This window comes from Anomaloglossus baeobatrachus, chromosome 12, assembly GCF_048569485.1.
Source record: "Anomaloglossus baeobatrachus isolate aAnoBae1 chromosome 12, aAnoBae1.hap1, whole genome shotgun sequence".
Classification (NCBI taxonomy): Eukaryota; Metazoa; Chordata; class Amphibia; order Anura; family Aromobatidae; genus Anomaloglossus; species Anomaloglossus baeobatrachus.
The window spans coordinates 52,012,375-52,035,401 of record NC_134364.1 but is presented as its reverse complement, the minus strand read 5'-3'; the positions used below and the strand labels follow the sequence as shown (position 1 = coordinate 52,035,401).

The following is a 23,027-nucleotide window of genomic DNA, read 5'->3' as shown; positions in this document are numbered from 1 at the left end:
GGAACGTCTCCCTCTCTCAGGCATACCACTTCATTGTCGAGGGGAAATTCCTTCCTTCTCCATCCTGGGCAGTGGTCACGACGGACGTGAGTAGGTTTCAGTGGGGAGCAGTTTTTCTCCACCACAGGGCTCAAGGTACGTGGACTCACCATTGAGTCCTCGCTTCTGATCAATGTTCTGGAGATCAGAGCAGTGTATCTCGTCCTAAAAGCGTTCCAGCAGTGGCTGGAAGGCAAGAAGATCCGAATTCAGTCGGACAACTCCACAGCGGTGGCTTACAGTCCGGCGGCTTCTGCTGTGGATGGAAGCCACAGCCTCCACCATATCCGCAGTTCACATCCCAGGCGTGGAACACTTGGGAGCAGACTTTCTCAGTCGCCAGGGCATGGACGCAGAGCAAGGGTCCCTTCACCAGGACGGGTTTCACGAGATATGTTGCCGCTAGGGCATGCCGGACGTCGACCTAATTGCGTTCCGGCACCACAACAAGGTACCGACGTTCATGGCACAGTCTCAAGATCCCAGAGCTATGGCGACAGACGCCTTAGTTCAACACTGGTCGCAGTTTCAGCTTACTTACGTGCTCCCACCGTTGGCACTGTTGCCCAGAGTGTTACGCAAGATCACGGCAGACTGCCGCGGCTGCCGCCGCGTCATCCTCGTCGCTCCAGACTGGCCGAGGAGGTCGTGGTCCCGGATCTGTGGCATCTCACGGTCGGCCAACCGGGGGCACTGCCAGACCGACCAGACTTGCTGTCTCAAGGGCCGTTTTTTCCATCTGAATTCTGGGGCCCTCAACCTGGCTGTGTGGCCATTGAGTCCTGGATTCTAGCGTCTTCAGGATTATCTCAAGAAGCCATTGCCACTATGAGACAGGCTAGTAAACAAACGTCCGCCAAGGTCTAACACAGGACGCGGAAAATATTCCTGTCGTGGTGCTCTGCTCAGGGTTTTTTCTCCCTGGCCATTTGCCTTGCCCCCCTCCCTGTCCTTCCTTCAATTTGGACTGGAAAAGGGTTCGTCGCTCGGCTCCCTTAAGGGACAAGTCTCAGCGCTCTCTGTGTTTTTTTCCAGAAGCGCCTAGCCAGACTTCCACAGGTACGCACGTTCCTGCAGGGGGTTTGTCACATCGTTCCTTTTTACAAGCGGCCGTTACAACCTTCGGATCTGAACAGGGTGCTGATGTTCTTCAGAAACCACCATTCGAGCCAATGAGAGATATTTCTCTCTCACGCCTTTCGCAGAAAGTGGTTTTTCTAGTACCAGTCACTTCACTTCGGAGAGTGTCTGAGCTAGCAGCGCTGTCATGCAAGGCCCCTTTCCTGGTTTTCACCAGGACAAGGTGGTTCTGCGTCCGGTTCCGGAATTTCTCCCTAAGGTGGTATCCCCCTTTCATCTCAATCAGGATATCTCCTTACCTTCTTTTTGTCCTCATCCAGTTCACCAATGTGAAAAGGATTTGCACTGTTAGATCTGGTGAGAGCACTCAGACTCTACATTTCTCGTACGGCGCCCCTGCGCCGCTCGGATGCACTCTTTGTCCTTGTCGCTGGCCAGCGTAAAGGGTCACAGGCTTCCAAATCAACCTTGACTCGGTGGATCAAGGAGCCAATTTTCGAAGCCTACCGTTCGGCTGGGCTTCCGGTTCTCTCAGGGCTGAAGGCCCATTCTACCAGAGCCGTGGACGCGTCCTGGGCTTTAAGGCACCAGGCTACGGCTCAGCAGGTGTGTCAGGCGGCTACCTGGTCGAGCCTGCACACTTTCACGAAACACTATCAGGTGCATACCTATGCTTCGGCGGATGCCAGCATAGGCAGACGTGTCCTTCAGGCGGCGGTTGCCCACCTGTAGGAAGGGGCCGTTTTTTCGGCTCTATTACGAGGTATTATTTTACCCACCCAGGGATTGCTTTTGGACATCCCAATTGTCTGGGTCTCCCAATAGAGCGACAAAGAAGAAGGGAATTTTGTTTACTTACCGTAAATTCCTTTTCTTCTAGCTCTAATTGGGAGACCCAGCACCCGCCCCTGTTTTTTGTGTACACATGTTGTTCATGTTGAATGGTTTCAGTTCTCCGATATTCCTTCGGATTGAATCTACTTTAAACCAGTTTATAATTTTTTCCTCCTTCTTGCTTTTGCACCAAAACTGAGGATCCCGTGAGAGCACGGGGGGTGTATAGGCAGAAGGGGAGGGGCTTAACACTTTTAAGTGTAATACTTTGTGCAGCCTCCGGAGGCATAGCCTATACACCCAATTGTCTGGGTCTCCCAATTAGAGCTAGAAGAAAAGGAATTTACGGTAAGTAAACAAAATTCCCTTCTTTCATTTTTTCTTCTACATTGCTTTGGTTGCTGTGAAGCTCCTAAAGGGTTAATAAACTTCTTGGATGTGGTTTTGAGCAGAGTGAGGGGTGCAGATTTTAGAATGGGGTCACTTTTGGGTATTTTCTGTCGCCTAGGTTTCTCAAATCACTCCAAATGTGATGTGGTACCTAAAAAAATTTTTTTTTGTAAATTTTGTTGGAAAAATGAGAAATTGCTGATGAACCCTTCTAACTTCCTAACGGAAATTTTTTTTTTTTCAAAAATTTTGCTGGTGTAAAGCAGACAAGTGGAAAATGTTATTTAGTAACTATTTTGTGTGACATATCTCTCAGATTTATGAGCATAAAATTTCAAATTTTGAAAATTGCAAAAGTTTCAAAATTTTCGCCAAATTTCCGAAATTTTCACAAATAAACGCAAAACATATCGGCCTAAATTTACCACTGACATGAAGTACAATATGTCACGAAAAAACAATGTCAGAATCGCCAGGATCCGTTGAAGTGTTCCAGAGTTATAACCTGTCAAAGTGACACTGGTCAAAATTGCAAAAAATGGCCGGGTCTTTAAGGTGAAAACAGGCTGGGGGCTGAAGGGGTTAAACTCACCCACCACACACCCAACAGGCATTTAACTAATGCATCAATAGTGCACCTCTACCAGGGCACAGCTCTGTCACCCCACAGGGTAGAGGCCACCAGAGTCTTACACTTTCACATCTGTTCTTCTACTCCATGGATCCACTACTTCTGTCCCTTTGCAGCTCTTACCTTTGCGTCTAGGGATGCAAGTCTTAGCCTAAGGGGGATTATAAGATGCTCAGGTAGTAACCTGAGGGCTGCGCTATTCTTCCTTCTGCAGTACTGGTATCAGTTTTCTTATATTGGGGACTGCTTTAGAATATCCCATGGATCCTGTGTCCCCCAACGAAGCGACCGAGAAATTAACTCACCGTAAAATCTTTATTTTAGCCTTCGTGAGGGACACAGCTCCATCCATTGTTTGAGGGAAGGGGTCTCGGTTTTGCTCCTCCTCCTGTTTTTGCACTAACTGAATAACTGGTTATTGGCAGCCAACGTTTTGTCTTGTGGGGAGGAGTCAGACTTTTCTTTATCGTTCCTATGGGAGACCCAGACATTGGGTGTATAGCTTCTGCCTCCGGAGGACACACAAAGTACTACACTAAAAAGTGTAGCTCCTCCCTCTGAGCCTATACACCCCCTGGAGAACCAGATCTAGCCAGTTCATTGCTTTGTGTTCAGGAGGCATACATCCACACATGCATTCTCATCTGATTTTTCATTTTTGGAAAGAGTTTGAAGAAAAGCGGGTCCAAGTCTTGACCCCCGGCATGTCCCTTCTCACCCCACTGTGTCGGCGGTGCTGTTAAGGTTGATTACAAGGCTGGAGCCTTACATGCCGCGCTCCTTCACCATCCCTCGGGCTCTGGCTTGAAGTGGGAGCCAGCACGGTTCTCCATGCTTTGCAGGAGACCGGTCTCCATCCGCAGCCCTTCAGTATCCTGCTGGATGGAGCACTCATCCCCAGGGACCTGGAACCCTGCGTCTCAGCAAGCTAAGTACCTGAGACGTTTATATTCTGGGGGTCCCTGTACTTTATTATGGTGGGAGAATGTGCTGAGTGAGTTTTCTGACATTTCCGGCCGGTTCTCTGGCTGTCGCCTGAGAACCGCGCCGATGGTGCCTGCGCGCCGGCCGCACCGCTCAAGTTTAGGCCCCGGCTTCGCCGGAGGCCTACTTTCGGTTTCACTGCCCTCGCATGTCATTCATGCAGAGGGACAGTGCTGCTCCGCCCAGCGGCCGTTCTACACAGGGGAGAGACACTCCTCACTGGGTACATGTCTCCTCCCCTGTAAGTCTCTTTGGCCCTCCAGATCCCGCTCTCAGAGTTGGTCCCGCCCCCTCTCCTCGCTCCGGCGCCATTTTATCAGCGTTTTCTCTGCGATAAGCACTGGCTGCAGCATCCCTGCTGAGGTGCTTGGGGGTCCGGGCTTTGGGATCTGGAGGGCACACAACACCGCTCCAGCGGTCTGGTAAGCCACAACCTCTGGTTGTGGGCCTCTGTATATACTCTCTGGGGGTCACTCTGGCAGAGCCCCCACTTCAGCAGCATGTCTCACACGAGGAGCAAGGCTCCAAAGCTATATTCAGTATGCACTGCATGTATGCTCGTGCTGCCTGAACCGAGCACATATCCACATTGTGATACCTGCTCTAACCTGACAATGCCTCAGCCTGGAATCGCACCCACAGAGGTCTCTCCGGCTGCTCCGGCTCCTGTGGCTGAACCCCCGGCTTGGGTAGAATCCCTGTCTAGGTCAATCTCCCAGTCTTTTGCCGACTCCATGGGACAGCTGTCCCGGACTTTGCTGAACATGCATCATCCCCCTTCACAGGGTGCCTCTGCTGCTAGGGCTCTCTCAGCGGAGCTCACAGAGGATTCTTCATCTGGTCCCAGACCCCGTCCTCCTAAGAGGAGACGCCTTCCCCTTCCTCTCCCCTTCCTCGTCCCGCGGCTCTGTTTCAGAAGCTGACTCGTGGGACGAGTAGGATGCCTTTACAGGGGGCTCGGAGGCTACCTCCATGTGCCCCATTGATCTGTCCGAAAGTGACTCAGATGTTAGTGATTTGATTGCGTCCATTAATTCTGTACTGGACCTCAATCCGCCAGTATCAGAGGAGCAACCCTCTCCGGCAGAAAAGCACCAGTTTACCTTGCCTAAGAGGACAAAGAGTGTGTTCTTTAACCACTCCAGTTTTCAGGCCGCTGTGACCAAGCCCAGGGCCTGTCCTGACAAACGCTTCCCAAAGCGTGGTTCTGATGACCGTTTTCCCTTTCCACCTGAGGTGGTCAAGGAGTGGGCTCATTCACCAAAGGTAGACCCCCCGGTGTCTAGACTCTCAGCCCGGACTGTTGTATCAGTGGCTGATGGCACCTCTCTTAAGGATTCCACTGACCGCCAGGTTGACCTTCTGGCCAAATCTGTATATGAGGCGGCAGGGGCCTCGTTCTCCCCATCTTTTGCAGCAGTGTGGGCTCTCAAAGCCATCTCTGCTTCTCTAGAGGAGATGCATTCCCTCACCAGGGAATCTATGCCCGAAATGGTTGCGTTAACTTCCCAAGCTTCCGCTTTTTCATCCTATGCCATGTCTGCCATGCTGGAGGCTTCTCACCGCACTGCGGTGGCTTCGGCTAATTCCCTCGCTATCCGCAGGATCTTGTGGCTTCAAGAGTGGAAGGCAGATGCTTCTTCAAAGAAGTACCTTGCTGGGCTCCCTTTTGCTGGGTCCAGGCTATTCGGTGAACAACTGGATGAAATTATTAAGGAAGCTACTGGCGGGAAGAGTACTTCCATGCCACAAACCAAAACCAGGAAACCTGCCCAGGGTAGGAACCAGTCGAGGTTTCGTTCCTTTCGTTCCTCCAACTGGTCGTCCTCTAAGCCCTCGGCCTTGTCCACTAACTCAGCCAAGGACCAAAAATCCAACTGGCGCACAAAGGCGCGTCCACAGAAGACCGCAGGAGCTGCTGCCACTAAGGCAGCCTCCTCTTGACTATCTGTCCGCGCCAGCAACGTCCTTAGTCGGTGGCAGGCTCTCTCACTTTGGCGACGTGTGGTTTCAACACGTCTCCGATCAGTGGGTGCGGGATGTCATCTCCCACGGCTACAGGATATAATTATCTTCCAGCCCGCCAAACAGATTTTTTCTGTCAACTCCCCCCTGTTCCAAGGCCGCCGCCTTCTCTCAGGCCGTGGCATCCTTGCAGGCCAACGGAGTAATTGTACCGGTTCCCGCCCGGGAACGGTTCAGAGGTTTCTACTCAAATCTCTTCCTAGTCCCCAAAAAGGACGGTTCCTTCCGGCCCATCCTGGATCTTAAGCTTCTCAACAAGCATGTTCAGGGGCGGCATTTTCGCATGGAATCTCTGCGGTCAGTCATTGCCTCAATGACCCAAGGGGATTTCCTGGCATCCATCGACATCAGAGATGCCTATCTGCATGTGCCAATTGCAGTTTCTCACCAGCGTTGGCTACGTTTTGCAATCGGAGAGGAACATTTCCAATTCGTGGCTCTCCCCTTCGGGTTAGCCACAGCCCCTCGGGTATTCACCAAGGTCATGGCGGCAGTGATTGCGGTTCTGCACCTCCAGGGGTTGGCAGTGATTCCTTACCTGGACGACCTTCTAGTCAAGGCTTCATCCAGCGCAGACTGTCAGCGGAGTGTCTCGCTCACTCTCGCGACTCTAGCCCAATTCGGGTGTCTGGTCAATCTGCCCAAATCCACTCTGACTCCGACCCAGAGGCTCACGTACCTAGGGATGCAGTTCGAGACTCTGCCGGCACTTGTGAAGTTGCCCTTGATCAAACAGCAGTCCCTCCAACTGGCGGTGCGCTCTCTGCTGAGGCCCCGCCGTTATTCCATCAGGCACCTGATGCAGGTGCTGGGTCAGATGGTGGCATCAATGGAGGCTGTTCCCTTTGCCCAGTTCCATCTGCGTTCTCTGCAGCTGGACATTCTCCGCTGTTGGGACAAGCGGCCTTCCTCCTTGCACAGGTTAGTGGCTCTGTCGCCACAGACCAGGAGCTCTCTTCAGTGGTGGCTTCGGCCCCTCTCTCTGTCTCAGGGACGCTCTTTCCTGGCTCCGTCCTGGGTGGTCCTCACCACGGATGCCAGTCTATCCGGCTGGGGAGCGGTATGTCTCCACCACCGAGCACAGGGCACTTGGACTCCGTCCGAGTCAGCCCTCTCGATCAATGTGCTGGAAACCAGAGCCGTGCTCCTGGCTCTCCTAGCTTTTCACCACCTATTGGCGGGCAAGCACATCAGAGTCCAGTCAGACAACGCGACAGCGGTTGCCTACATCAATCACCAAGGCGGGACACGCAGCCGCCTGGCAATGTTGGAGGTACAACGCATCCTTCAATGGGTGGAGGACTCCAAGTCCACCATATCCGCAGTCCACATCCCAGGCGTGGAAAACTGGGAGGCAGATTATCTCAGCCGTGAAACCGTGGACAGTGGCGAGTGGTCCCTGCATCCGGCAGTGTTTCAGTCAATCTGCCGCAAGTGGGGCACTCCGGACGTGGACCTAATGGCATCCCGTCACAACAAAAAGGTTCCGATTTACGTGGCTCGCTCCCACGATCCTCAGGCCTTCGCAGCGGACGCTCTGGTTCAAGACTGGTCCCAGTTTCGTCTGTCCTACGTGTTTCCCCCTCTAGCTCTCTTGCCCAGAGTCCTGCGCAAGATCAGAATGGAGGGCCGTCGGGTCATCCTCATTGCTCCGGACTGGCCCAGGCGAGCTTGGTACCCAGACCTGCTCCATCTGTCCGTAGAGGTACCGTGGCATCTTCCGGACCGTCCAGACCTTCTCTCACAAGGTCCGTTTTTCCGCCAGAATTCTGCGGCTCTCAGATTGACGGCGTGGCTCTTGAGTCCTGGATCTTGACGGCTTCTGGTATTCCTCCTGAAGTCATTTCCACTATGACTCGGGCCCGGAAGTCTTCCTCGGCCAAAATCTATCACAGGACTTGGAAAATGTTCCTGTCCTGGTGTCGTTCTTCCGGCCATGCTCCTTGGCCTTTTTCCTTGCCGACCCTTCTGTCCTTTCTACAGTCCGGTCTGCAGCTAGGACTGTCCCTCAATTCTCTCAAGGGACAAGTCTCGGCTCTGTCAGTGCTGTTCCAGCGGCGTATCGCCCGTCTGGCTCAGGTCCGCACCTTCATGCAGGGCGCGTCTCACATCATTCCGCCTTACCGGCGGCCCTTGGATCCCTGGGACCTCAATTTGGTCCTCACGGCCTTGCAGAAACCCCCCTTTGAGTCTTTCTTCGGCGCTCCATTGGGAGACCCAGACGATTGGGTGTATAGCTACTGCCTCTGGAGGCCACACAAAGCATTACACTAAAAAGTGTAGGGCCCCTCCCCTTCTGGCTATACACCCCCCGTGGGATCACGGGCTGCTCAGTTTTCAAGCTTTGTGCGAAGGAGGTCAGACATCCACGCATAGCTCCACTGTTTAGTCAGCAGTAGCTGCTGACTATGTCGGATGGAAGACAAGAGGGCCCATACTAGGGCCCCCAGCATGCTCCCTTCTCACCCCACTCTTGTCGGCGGTGTTTGTTAAGGTTGAGGTACCCATTGCGGGTACGGAGGCTGAGGCCCACATGCTGCTTTCCTTCCCCATCCCCATGAAGGGCTCTGGGTGAAGTGGGATCTTACCGGCCTCCAGGCTCTGAGGCCGGGCTCCATCCACAGACCCGGAGATCCGGCTGGAATGGAGCTGAGTACCGTCAGGGACAAGGCCCTGCAACATTCAGGTACTCTGTGTCCCCGTACAGACAGGCACAGACACACTCCAGCGTTGCTGGGTGTGCTAGTGCGCCGGGGACAGTAGCGCTGCGCGCTTGGGCTATACTCACTGCAGCTTAGCTGAGTGAGTTTATGTGTGGGGAACTACCGCGCCGGCCGCTGCTGGAGACTGCGGCGCGGCTGAGACTTGTGGTGCGCCGGGGACTTCCGCGCCGACCGTGCTTTTACGACGGCAGCGCTTATAAATCTAGTCCCCGGCTTGTGCGGCCTAGTTACGTTCGTTCCCGCCCCCAGCCCTGTCAGTCAGGGAAGGGGCGAGACGCTGTACAATGGTCAGCGCCGAGGGCTGGAGTCTTATTTACATACTCCAGCCCTCTCACTGGGCACAGTGGGACGCCAGTTTCCCGCACTTTGTCTGAACACGCCCACGGCCCGCCCCTCTTCACAGGACGCCGGCAGCCATTCCTGCATGCAGTCTGAGCTGGAGAACGGACATAGCCTCTGGGAGACCCAGACAGGGGATTCTGGCGACCACACACCCGTTTTTAAGCGGGCGGTAAGCAGCACCTAGGTGCTGACCCCACTAGTGCCACAGTGATTTTTTTGTGTACTTTTGTTTGTACCTATATTGCACTGTACGGTCGCTTCTTGGCTAATACCCCTATATTGCTCTGAGGAGACAACAGCATGTCATCCGCAAAACGCAAGGGTGCCAAGGCACAGGCTTTATATGATGCTTGTACCGCATGTGGGGCTGATCTACCGGCAGGTTCCACTGACCCCCATTGTGTGCAATGTTCGGTCCCTGTGCCACTTCGTCAGCCGGAGTCTATGCTAGTAGTGGCCCAGGCAGAGACGCCTGTGAACCCTGTCCCGGTGACGGGGACAGAGTTTGCAGTTTTTGCTGATAAGATGTCTGTGACTATGACCAAAATTCTTGAAACTTTGCAGTCCAGGCCGGTCACTCAGACCATGGGCACTGTTGATTCAATGCTCCCCGGTCCCCCTCAGTTGGAACTAATCCGTGCTCCAAGGGGGTCCCAGGCATCCCAGGCTGAAGGCTCTGACACGGACGACAGTCCCAGGCAGCCTAAGCGAGCTCGCTGGGAGAGACCCTCGACGTCATCACGCTGGTCAGGGTCTCAGCGAGAGGATTCTCTGTACGATGAGGCAGAGGTAGATGATCAGGAGTCTAATCCTGAGACTGCTCTCAATCTGGATACTCCTGATGGTGACGCCATGGTAAATGATCTTATAGCGGCCATCAATAGACTGTTGGATATTTCTCCCCCAGCCCCTCCAGCGGAGGAGGCAGCTGCACAGCAGGAGAAATTCCATTTTAGGTATCCCAAGCGTAAATTGAGTACCTTTTTGGACCACTCTGACTTCAGAGAAGCAGTCCAGAAACACCATGCTTATCCAGATAAGCGTTTCTCCAAACGTCTTAAGGATACACGTTATCCTTTTCCCCCTGACGTAGTCAAACGCTGGACCCAGTGTCCAAAGGTGGACCCCCCAATCTCCAGGCTTGCGGCTAGATCCATAGTTGCAGTGGAAGATGGGGCTTCACTTAAAGATGCCACTGACAGACAGATGGACCTTTGGTTGAAATCTGTCTATGAAGCTATCGGCGCGTCGTTTGCTCCAGCATTCGCAGCCGTGTGGGCACTCCAAGCTATTTCAGCTGGTCTTGCACAGGTGGACTCTGTCATACGTACATCAGTGCCGCAAGTGGCGTCCGTAACCTTGCAAATGTCTGCATTTGCGACTTACGCTATCAATGCTGTCCTGGACTCTACGAGCCGTACGTCGGTGGCGTCCGCCAACTCTGTGGTTTTACGCAGAGCCTTGTGGTTAAAGGAATGGAAAGCAGATTCTGCTTCCAAAAAATGCTTAACCAGTTTGCCATTATCTGGAGACAGACTGTTTGGTGAGCAATTGGCTGAAATCATTAAACAGTCCAAGGGTAAGGATTCTGCCTTACCCCAGCCCAGATCCAGCAAACCTCAACAGAGGAGAGGACAGTCGAGGTTTCGGTCCTTTCGAGGCTCGGGCAGGTCCCAATTCTCCTCGTCCAAAAGGACTCAGAAGGAACAGAGGAGCTCAGATTCCTGGCGGGCTCAATCACGCCCAAAGAAGGCAGCCGGAGGAACCGCTACCAAGGCGGCTGCCTCATGACTTTCGGCCTCCTCTCTCCACATCCTCGGTCGGTGGCAGGCTCTCCCGCTTTCGCGACATTTGGCTGCCACAGGTCAAGGACCGGTGGGTAACAGACATTTTGTCTCACGGGTACAGGATAGAGTTCAGTTCTCGTCCTCCGCCTCGATTCTTCAGAACTTCCCCACATCCCGACCGAGCCGATGCTCTTCTGCACGCGGTGTGCTCTCTAAGGGCAGAAGGAGTGGTGATCCCTGTTCCTCCTCAGGAACAAGGTCAAGGTTTTTACTCCAATCTGTTTGTGGTGCCAAAAAAGGACGGCTCTTTCCGTCCCGTTCTGGACCTAAAACTGCTCAACAAACACGTGAAAACCAGGCGGTTCCGGATGGAATCCCTCCGCTCCGTCATTGCCTTGATGTCTCAAGGAGATTTCCTAGCATCAATAGACATCAAAGATGCTTATCTCCACGTACCGATTGCTCCAGAGCACCAGCGTTATCTACGCTTCGTTATAGAAGACGACCATCTTCAGTTCGTAGCCCTGCCATTTGGTCTGGCGACGGCCCCTCGGGTCTTCACCAAAGTCATGGCAGCAGTGGTAGCAATCTTGCACTCGGTGATCCCTTACTTGGACGATCTACTGGTCAAGGCACCCTCTCAAGAGGCATGCCAACACAGCCTGAACGTTGCGCTGGAGACTCTCCAGAGTTTCGGGTGGATCATCAACTTTTCAAAGTCATATCTGACACCGACCCAATCACTAACATATCTTGGCATGGAGTTTCATACTCTCTCAGCGGTAGTGAAGCTTCCGCTGGACAAGCAGCGTTCACTACAGACAGGGGTACAATCTCTCCTTCAAGGCCAGTCGCACCCCTTAAGACGCCTCATGCACTTCCTGGGGAAGATGGTGGCAGCAATGGAGGCAGTCCCGTTTGCGCAGTTTCATCTGCGTCCACTTCAATGGGACATTCTCCGCCAATAGGACGGGAAGTCGACGTCCTTAGACAGGGACGTCTCCCTTTCCCAGACGGCCAAGGACTCTCTTCAGTGGTGGCTTCTTCCCACCTCATTGTCAAAGGGAAAGTCCTTCCTACCCCCATCCTGGGCGGTGGTCACGACGGACGCGAGTCTGTCAGGGTGGGGAGCAGTCTTTCTCCACCACAGGGCTCAGGGTACGTGGACTCAGCAGGAGTCCACCCTTCAGATCAATGTTCTGGAAATAAGGGCAGTGTATCTTGCCCTACAAGCCTTCCAGCAGTGGCTGGAAGGAAAGCAGATCCGAATTCAATCGGACAACTCCACAGCGGTGGCATACATCAATCACCAAGGCGGGACACGCAGTCGGCAAGCCTTCCAGGAAGTCCGGCGGATTCTGATGTGGGTGGAGGACAGAGCATCCACCATATCCGCAGTTCACATCCCGGGCGTAGATTCCATCTGAATTCTACGGCCCTGAACCTGACTGTGTGGCCATTGAGTCCTGGATCCTAGCGTCTTCAGGATTATCTCAAGGGGTCGTTGCCACCATGAGACAGGCTAGGAAACCCACGTCTGCTAAGATCTACCACAGGACGTGGAAAATATTCTTATCCTGGTGCTCTACTCAGGGAGTGTCTCCCTGGCCATTTGCATTGCCTACTTTTCTTTCCTTCCTGCAATCTGGTTTGGAAAAAGGCTTGTCGCTCGGCTCCCTTAAAGGGCAAGTCTCAGCGCTATCTGTATTTTTTCAGAAGCGTCTAGCACGGCTTCCTCAGGTACGCACGTTCCTGCAGGGGGTTTGTCACATCGTCCCTCCGTACAAACGGCCGTTAGACCCATGGGATCTGAACAGGGTACTAGTTGCTCTCCAGAAGCCGCCCTTCGAGCCTCTGAGGGATGTGTCACTTTCTCGACTCTCACAGAAAGTGGCCTTTCTGGTAGCGGTCACGTCTCTTCGGAGGGTGTCCGAGCTGGCAGCACTGTCATCCAAAGCTCCCTTCCTGGTGTTTCACCAAGACAAGGTAGTGCTGCGCCCAATTCAGGAGTTTCTCCCTAAGGTGGTATCCCCCTTTCATCTCAATCAGGATATCTCCTTACCTTCCTTTTGTCCTCATCCAGTTCATCGGTATGAAAAGGATTTGCATTCGTTAGATCTGGTGAGAGCACTCAGAATCTACATTTCCCGCACGGCGCCCCTGCGCCGCTCGGATGCACTCTTTGTCCTTGTCGCTGGTCAGCGCAAAGGGTCGCAGGCTTCCAAATCCACCCTGGCTCGATGGATCAAGGAACCAATCTTTGAAGCCTACCGTTCTGCCGGGCTTCCGGTTCCCTCGGGGCTGAAGGCCCATTCTACCAGAGCCGTGGGTGCGTCCTGGGCATTACGGCACCAGGCTTAGGCTCAACAGGTGTGCCAGGCAGCTACCTGGTCGAGTCTGCACACTTTCACCAAACATTATCAGGTGCATACCTACGCTTCGGCGGTCGCCAGCCTAGGTAGAAGAGTCCTGCAGGCGGCGGTTGCCTCCTCGTAGGGAAGGGCTGTTTTGCAGCTCTAACATGAGGTATTAATTTACCCACCCAGGGACTGCTTTTGGACGTCCCAATCGTCTGGGTCTCCCAATGGAGCGCCGAAGAAGAAGGGAATTTTGTTACCGTAAATTCCTTTTCTTCTAGCTCCAATTGGGAGACCCAGCACCCGCCCTGTTTCCTTCGGGATTTTTGGTTTTTTCGGGTACACATGTTGTTCATGTTGAACGGTTTCAGTTCTCCGATGTTACTTCGGATTGAATTTGTTTAAACCAGTTATTGGCTTTCCTCCTTCTTGCTTTAGCACTAAAACTGAGCAGCCCGTGATCCCACGGGGGGTGTATAGCCAGAAGGGGAGGGGCCCTACACTTTTTAGTGTAATGCTTTGTGTGGCCTCCGGAGGCAGTAGCTATACACCCAATCGTCTGGGTCTCCCAATTGGAGCTAGAAGAAAAGGAATTTACGGTAAGTAACAAAATTCCCTTCTTTAGGGAGGTTTCTTTGTTTCGTCTTTCACAGAAAGTGGTCTTTCTAGTGGCCATAACTTCCCTCAGGAGAGTCTCTGATTTGGCTGCGCTCTCTTCGGAGTCACCTTTTTTGGTTTTTCATCAAGACAAGGTGGTTCTCCGTCCGACTCCGGACTTTCTCCCTAAGGTGGTTTCTCCTTTCCACCTTAACCAGGACATTACCCTGCCTTCCTTTTGTCCGGCTCCTGTTCATCGCTTTGAAAAAGCGTTGCATACTCTGGATCTGGTGCGGGCGCTCCGGATCTATGTGTCTCGCACCGCTGTTCTTAGGTGGTGCACCTCTCTTTTTGTGCTAACCACAGGTCGGCGTAAGGGCCTCTCTGCTTCTAAGCCGTCCTTAGCCCGTTGGATTAGGTCGACCATTTCGGATGCCTACCAGTGTTCTCAGGTGCCTCCCCCGCCGGGGATCAAGGCACACTCGACCAGAGCTGTCGGTGCCTCTTGGGCTTTCAGGCACCAGGCTACGGCTCAGCAAGCCTGTCAGGCTGCCACTTGGACTAGCCTGCATACCTTTTCAAAGCACTACCAAGTGCATGCTCATGCTTCGGCAGATGCGAGCTTGGGCAGACGCATCCTTCAGGCGGCTGTCGCCCATTTGTGAAGTTAGGCTCTGCCTACTTCTCAATTTTTCTGTTTATTCCCACCCATGGACTGCTTTGAGACGTCCCAATGTCTGGGTCTCCCATAGGAACGGTAAAGAGAAAGAGAATTTTGTTTACTTACCGTAAATTCTTTTTCTTATAGTTCCGTATTGGGAGACCCAGCACCCTCCCTGTTGCCTGTTGGCAGTTTCTTGTTCCGCGTGTTATCACCGGCTGTTGTCGTGGACAGAGTCTCCGGTTGTTCCGGTTCTTGCTCTGTTTTTACTTGTGGGTGGCTATTCTCCTTCAGCTTTTGCACTAAACTGGCTAGATCTGGTTCTCCAGGGGGTGTATAGGCTCAGAGGGAGGAGCTACACTTTTTAGTGTAGTACTTTGTGTGTCCTCCGGAGGCAGAAGCTATACACCCAATGTCTGGGTCTCCCAATACGGAACTATAAGAAAAAGAATTTACGGTAAGTAAACAAAATTCTCTTTTTTTTGTCCCAAGTGTATTGTTAGTGTCAGCCTCCAGGTGGTAATATAATAGCCCATGGTTTCTGTGTCCCCCAATAAAGGCTACAACAAATGGCTTTCACAGTAACTACCAAAAATCTTTATATCCTAAAAGTGAGAAATGCTGCATTACTTCCCCATTATTCCCTTTGTAATGTCACTACTGTTATGCAGACAGCAAAAGATTGTAGTAGTTTAACCCCATAAATGCTACTGTCAATCATGGATGCAACATTTAGGCGGTTGCCTAGCTGGGATGTCCCTTCAATTCCCCTTTTTGCAAAATGTAAAGAAATAAAATCTAAACAATTTAAAAAAGAAAAAAAATCACATTTGATTTTGCAGCTTCCACTGTCGAAACAAATTCAATGTATTTATCTAATTAGGAAAAATCTAAATAACATAACATAATGTCCCTCAAACAATGGAATAAAAAGAAGTCAGACACGTATGTCCCAAAGTGGTACCAATAAAAACTACAGCTCGTCCGGCGAAAATTCGACATTTATGTTATTTGATGGTTGTGTTAGGAGCACGCAGGAAATGTTGCAGACTGACAAGCTCTGTGGTCGGATTTTCTTCCGAATACTTTAGCTTTTTGGTTCTAGTATTCGTATTACTGTGATCAGTATTATGACTTTCTCTATCGCTTCATTGGGGGACATAGGAAACCATGGTTTTTGCTGTCCCCCCCCCCAGGCTCTGAGAAAGAGATTTTATGGTGAGTACACAAAAATCATCTTTTCTCTATCGCTTCTTTGGGGGACACAGCAAAAACCTGGTTTCCTGTGTCCCCCAATGAAGGCTCAGAGGAAGAGATATTACGGTGAGTACACAAAAATCCTTCTTTTTTTATCAATTTTATTTAGGGTCTTCTAAAGACAAAGTTTCACCATCGACTACGATACGTCCTGGAAGTTGTGAGGCCCCCAGCCACAGTGGTCCTGCACATTTTGGATATTCTGACACGAGTGGCCCGTCATTCTGCAGCAGCCTGCAGCCAGGTGAGCTTTATATTAGGATTGGCGGAGGGGTCCATATACCACGTGATGAGCCAACCAGCAATGTAGACAGCCGATTGGTAAGAATACAACTCCTGACGCTCCTTTAGGGATAAATTGGATGCTTTTGTCTGTCTGTCTACAATTAGAGGAAAATTCCTTTCTAGAAATATGAATTCTGCTTTCCGTCAGGAGGTATTCATTGTGATGACTCCTTCCTTATCTCTAGCTCCTAGATTGTCCAAGGCTAATAGAGACTGTTGTCCGTGAGTTCCTGCCCATGCAGTGGACTACGTCAATGGAAACTGAGGAGCCTGGTCCTTCCGTTCTCCATGGTGTGCCCTCCGCTGCAGCCATGAAGTTCTTACGGGTATTGGCTTCCTCAGGTCGTCATGCTTCTGCCAGACTAGTAAGTACATGTAGTAAGTAGGACCACCTCTCCTAAATATACGTGTAGAAGTGATCATGTATTGTGGTTAATTTCATTTTTGTATTTTTATGGTCTACAGCTACCATAAAATAATTAAATTAGCATCACTATCCTCATGTATATATTTTATTTTTTTTTAGCTGAATACCTTTGACATGAAGAGCCGCCTCAGCAGATTTGTGGTCCAGGAACCCAGAGATCTTCCTCTATTGAAGGGTGAAGCAGAGAAATTAAGCACAGAGACATTTCGTTTGTGGGCTATAGCTGCTGGATATGGCCAGGCCTGTGATATATACAGGTTAGTTACTCAGGGAGCATATTATGTTTACTGGTCTGTAACTGATTAGTGAGAACACTGGTTTTCTATATGCTAAACTCTCACTTGTTTGAGAATAGCCCCTATTGTTTGTTTTTTCTTTATCGTTCCTTTGGGAGACCCATACCATGGGTATTTAGCTTCTGCCTCCGGAGGACACACAAAGTACTACACTTAAAAGTGTAGCTTCTCCCTCTGAGCTTATACACCCCCTGGTAGCCAGTCCTAGCCAGTTTATTGCTTTGTGTCAGGAGGCATACATCCACACATGCATTCTCATCTGATTTGTTTGACTTTTGGAAAGAGTTTGAAGAAAAGCGGGTCCATGTCTGGACTCCCGGCATGTCCCTTCTCACCCCACTGTGTCGGCGGTGTTGTTAAGGTTGATTTACAAGGCTGCAGCCTTACATGCCGCGCTCCTTCACCATCCCTTCTGGGCTCTGGCTTGAAGTGGGAGCCAGCACGGTCTCCATGCCTGGCAGGAGTCCGGTCTCCGTCCACAGCCCCTTGAGGATTCTGTTGGACCGGAGCACTCATCCCCAGGGACATGGCCCTGCGTCTCAGCAGCTAAGTACCTGAGACGTTTATGTTGGGGGTCCCGGTTCTTTATTGTAAGGGGAGAGTATGCTGTATGTGATTGTTTTAACTTTTCCGGCGGATTCTCTAGCTTTTGCCTGAGAACCGCGCCAATGGTGCCTGTTTTTCGGCCTCGCCGCTTAAATTTAGGCCCCGGCTTCGCCGGAGGCCTAGTTTCATTTTCCTGCCCTCGCATGTCACTCATGCAGAGGGACAGGTTCGGCTCCTCCCGGCGGCCGTTCTACACAGGGGAGGGACACTCCCCACTGCTGGGGCGTCCCTCCTTCCCTGCAGGTCTCTATAGCCCTCCAGTTCCCGCTCTTTTATAGGAACGGCCCCTAGTCATTTCTCAGGCAGAGTTCACTCTGCTCTGGGACATCCTGCATTCTGCATCTCTGCTGAGGTGCTGCGACTGGGGGACCGGGCTTCGGAATCTGGAGGGCACACAACACCGCGCTCAGCGGTCTGGTAAGCCACAGCCGGTCTCCGGTTGTGGACCTCTGTATACCAGCAGCATGTCTCACACAAGGAGCAAGGCCCAGTGGTCTCTCAGGCTGCTGCTGCACCTGTGATTGAACCCCCGGCCTGGGTAGAGTCCTTTTCTAGGTCCATATCCCAGTCATTTGCTGAGTCCATGGTACTTTTGTCCAGGACTTTGATGAATATGCATCAGCCCCCCTCACAGGGTGCCTCTAATACTCTTGACAGAGGACTCCTATCCTCTGACCTCCGTCCATCAGAGCTCACGGAGGATTCATCATCTGATCCCAGACCCCGTCCTTCTAAGAGAAGGAGCAGGGTTTCCTCCCCCTCCCCATCCCACGGCTCTGTCTCAAGAGCTGACTCTCAAAATGAGGAGGATGCCCTCACTGGGGGCTCGGAGGCTATGTATCCCATCGATTTCTCTGAGGGTGACTCAGATCTTAGTGATTTGATTGCTTCTATTAATTCTGTGCTGGATCTCAATCCGCCAGTGTCAGAGGAGCAACTCTCTTTGGCAGAAAAACATCAGTTTACCTCGCCTAAGACAGTGAAGAGTGTGTTCTTTAACCACTCCAGTTTTCAGACCGCTGTGACCAAACCCAGGGCCTGCCCTGACAAACGGTTTCCAAAGCGTGGTTCTGATGACCGGTTTCCATTTCCACCTGAGGTGGTCAAGGAGTGTTCTCACTCCCCAAAGGTAGACCCTCCGGTGTCTAGGCTATCAGCCCGGACCGTTGTGTCGGTGGCTGACAGCACCTCACTTAAGGATTCCACTGACCGTCAGATTGACCTTCTGGCCAAATCTGTGTATGAAGCTGCGGGGGCCGCGTTTTCCCCGTCTTTTGCAGCAGTGTGGGCTCTCAAAGCCATCTCTGCTTCTCTAGAGGAGATGCATTCCCTCACCAAGGAATCTATGCCTGAGATGGTTACCTTAACTGCTCAGGCTTCAGCCTTTTCATCTTATGCCATGTCTGCCATGCTAGAGGCTGCTCACCACACTGCGGTGGCTTCAGCTAATTCTCTTGTTATCCAAAAAAAAAAAAAAAAAAAAAAAAAAAAAAACTGAGCTGTGACAAATGTTCAATAAACATGCAACATTACAAGCATGTGAATTGCAGCCTCAAGACTAGAAAAAAACCAAGGAGAAAATTATAGAAAAAATACCCTGACTATAAATAAATAAATTGCAAGTGCTTAATAAACAGGGTACTTAGTATATACATTTTTGCAAAAAGGTAAGAAGCTGTCTCACCTCGTCACGGTGTACCCATCTGAGACAGTCCTTAACCTACTAAAGTTAAAAACATATTCTGTACCTGACTAGTGTCATGTCAAAACTTCAATATGGATGGTATCCCAGATTAAATACACAGCAAAAAGTGAGAAGCAGGTAATTGTTCAGCCTCAGTATCAGGAGGGCTGCACCCCCAACTTGCATTAAAGCAAGATAACAGACAAAAAAAAACAAAAACAAAAAAACTGAGCTGTGACAAATGTTCAATAAACATGCAACATTACAAGCATGTGAATTGCAGCCTCAAGACTAGGTTTGGGTTGTTTTTTTTTTTTGTTTTGTTTTTTTTTGTCTGTTATCTTGCTTTAATGCAAGTTGGGGGTGCAGCCCTCCTGATACTGAGGCTGAACAATTACCTGCTTCTCACTTTTTGCTGTGTATTTAATCTGGGACCCAGCTAACCACTTTACCATCCATATTGAAGTTTTGACATGACACTAGTCAGGTACAGAATATGTTTTTAACTTTAGTAGGTTAGGGACTGTCTCAGATGGGTACACCGTGACGAGGTGAGACAGCTTCTTACCTTTTTGCAAAAATGTATATACTAAGTACCCTGTTTATTAAGCACTTGCAATTTATTTATTTATAGTCAGGGTATTTTTTCTACAATTTTCTCCTTGGTTTTTTTCTAGTCTTGAGGCTGCAATTCACATGCTTGTAATGTTGCATGTTTATTGAACATTTGTCACAGCTCAGTTTTTTTTTTTTTTTTGTCTGTTATCTTGCTTTAATGCAAGTTGGGGGTGCAGCCCTCCTGATACTGAGGCTGAACAATTACCTGCTTCTCACTTTTTGCTGTGTATTTAATCTGGGACCCAGCTAACCACTTTACCATCCATATTGAAGTTTTGACATGACACTAGTCAGGTACAGAATATGTTTTTAACTTTAGTAGGTTAGGGACTGTCTCAGATGGGTACACCGTGACGAGGTGAGACAGCTTCTTACCTTTTTGCAAAAATGTATATACTAAGTACCCTGTTTATTAAGCACTTGCAATTTATTTATTTATAGTCAGGGTATTTTTTCTACAATTTTCTCCTTGGTTTTTTTCTAGTCTTGAGGCTGCAATTCACATGCTTGTAATGTTGCATGTTTATTGAACATTTGTCACAGCTCAGTTTTTGTTTTTTTTTGTCTGTTATCTTGCTTTAATGCAAGTTGGGGGTGCAGCCCTCCTGATACTGAGGCTGAACAATTACCTGCTTCTCACTTTTTGCTGTGTATTTAATCTGGGACCCAGCTAACCACTTTACCATCCATATTGAAGTTTTGACATGACACTAGTCAGGTACAGAATATGTTTTTAACTTTAGTAGGTTAGGGACTGTCTCAGATGGGTACACCGTGACGAGGTGAGACAGCTTCTTACCTTTTTGCAAAAATGTATATACTAAGTACCCTGTTTATTAAGCACTTGCAATTTATTTATTTATAGTCAGGGTATTTTTTCTACAATTTTCTCCTTGGTTTTTTTCTAGTCTTGAGGCTGCAATTCACATGCTTGTAATGTTGCATGTTTATTGAACATTTGTCACAGCTCAGTTTTTTTTGTTTTTTTTTTTTTTTTTTTGTCTGTTATCTTGCTTTAATGCAAGTTGGGGGTGCAGCCCTCCTGATACTGAGGCTGAACAATTACCTGCTTCTCACTTTTTGCTGTGTATTTAATCTGGGACCCAGCTAACCACCTTACCATCCATATTGAAGTTTTGACATGACACTAGTCAGGTACAGAATATGTTTTTAACTTTAGTAGGTTAGGGACTGTCTCAGATGGGTACACCGTGACGAGGTGAGACAGCTTCTTACCTTTTTGCAAAAATGTATATACTAAGTACCCTGTTTATTAAGCACTTGCAATTTATTTATTTATAGTCAGGGTATTTTTTCTACAATTTTCTCCTTGGTTTTTTTCTTCTCTTGTTATCCGCAGGATTTTGTGGCTTCGAGAGTGGAAGGCAGATGCTTCTTCCAAGAAGTTTCTTGCTGGGCTCCCTTTTGCTGGTTCATGGCTGTTTGGTGAACAGCTGGATGAAATCATTAAAGAAGCTACTGGCGGGAAGAGTACTTCCATGCCACAAACCAAGACCAGGAAACCCTCCCAGGGTAGGAATCAATCGAGGTTTCGTTCCTTTCGTTCCTCCAACTGGTCATCCTCTAAGCCTTCCGCCTCGTCCGCTAACTCAGCCAAGGATCAGAAATCCAACTGGCGCCCAAAAGCGTGTCCGCAGAAGACCGCAGGAGGTTCTGCCACTAAGGCAGCTTCCTCATGACTCTCGGCCCGCTCCAGCCACGTCCTTAGTCGGTGGCAGGCTCTCCCACTTTGGCGACGCTTGGTTAAAGCAAGTCTCCGATCAGTGGGTGAGAGACATCATATCTCACGGCTACAGGATAGAATTCTCTTCCAGCCCTCCAAACAGATTTTTTCTCTCAACTCCCCACTGCTCCAAGGCCGCCGCCTTCTCGCAGGCCGTGGCGTCCTTGCAGGCAAACGGAGTGATTGTCCCAGTTCCCGCTCAGGAACGGTTCAGAAGTTTTTACTCAAATCTCTTCCTAGTTCCAAAAAAGGACGGTACCTTCCGGCCCATCCTGGATCTCAAGCTTCTCAACAAGCATGTCCGGGTGCGGCATTTTCGCATGGAGTCTCTGCGATCAGTCATTGCCTCTATGACCCAAGGGGAGTTCCTGGCGTCCATCGACATCAGAGATGCCTATCTACATGTGCCAATCGCAGTGTCACATCAGCGTTGGTTACGTTTTGCGATAGGAGAGGATCATTTCCAATTCGTGGCTCTCCCCTTCGGGTTAGCCACGGCCCCTCGGGTATTCACCAAGGTCATGGCAGCAGTGATTGCGGTCCTGCACCTCCAGGGGTTAGCAGTGCTTCCTTATCTGGACGACCTTCTGGTCAAGGGTGCATCCAGCGCAGACTGTCAGCGGAGTGTTTCGCTCACTCTCGCCACCCTAGCCCAATTCGGGTGGATTGTCAATCTTCCCAAATCCACTCTGACTCCGACCCAGAGTCTCACGTACCTAGGGATGCAGTTCGAGACTTTGCCGGCACTTGTGAAGTTGCCCTTAATCAAACAGCAGTCTCTCCGGCTAGCGGTGCGCTCTCTCCTGAGGCCCCGCCGTTATTCCCTCAGGCGCCTGATGCAGGTGCTGGGTCAAATGGTGGCCTCCATGGAGGCGTTTCCCTTTGCCCAGTTCCATCTGCATCCTCTGCAGCTGGACATTCTCCGCTGTTGGGACAAGCGGCCTTCCTCCTTACAGAGGTTAGTTGCTCTGTCGCCACGGACCAGGAGCTCTCTTCAGTGGTGGCTTCGACCCCTCTCCCTGTCCCAAGAGCGCTCCTTCCTGACTCCGTCCTGGGTGATTCTCACCACGGATGCCAGCCTTTCCGGCTGGGGAGCGGTACATCTCCACCACAGAGCACAGGGCACTTGGACTCCGTCCGAGTCAGCCCTTTCAATCAATGTGCTGGAAACCAGAGCTGTGCTTCTAGCTCTCCTAGCCTTTCACCACCTGTTGGCGGGCAGGCACATTCGAGTCCAGTCAGACAATGCGACAGCGGTTGCCTACATCAATCACCAAGGCGGGACACTCAGCCGCCTGGCAATGTTGGAGGTCCAACGCATTCTTCAATGGGCGGAGGACTCCAAGTCCACCATATCCGCAGTCCACATCCCTGGCGTAGAAAACTGGGAGGCAGATTATCTCACCCGTCAATCCGTGGACGGTGGCGAGTGGTCCCTGCACCCGGCAGTGTTTCAGTCAATCTGCCGCAAGTGGGGCACTCCGGACGTGGACCTAATGGCATCCCGTCACAACAACAAGGTTCCGGTTTACGTGGCTCGCTCCCACGATCCTCAGGCCTTCGCCGCGGACGCTTTGGTTCAAGACTGGTCCCAGTTTCGTCTGTCCTACGTGTTTCCCCCTCTAGCTCTCTTGCCCAGAGTCCTGCGCAAGATCAGAAT

The 23,027-nt window shown here is 50.8% G+C and overlaps 1 protein-coding gene across 3 annotated transcripts in view; it reads left to right on the top strand.

The window, feature by feature from the left end:
* RPAP1 (RNA polymerase II associated protein 1) overlaps positions 1-23,027 on the top strand; it is a 336,543-nt gene that overhangs the window by 106,197 nt on the left and 207,319 nt on the right. For all 3 annotated transcript variants that reach the window (XR_012727659.1, XR_012727658.1, XM_075330058.1), the window contains exons 13-15: positions 15,817-15,951; positions 16,178-16,357; positions 16,519-16,676. Coding sequence is in view for 1 of the 3 variants with exons in the window: in XM_075330058.1 (XP_075186173.1) it covers positions 15,817-15,951; positions 16,178-16,357; positions 16,519-16,676 (473 nt within the window). In the remaining 2 variants the exon portion in view is untranslated. The remainder of the gene's footprint in view (positions 1-15,816; positions 15,952-16,177; positions 16,358-16,518; positions 16,677-23,027) is intronic.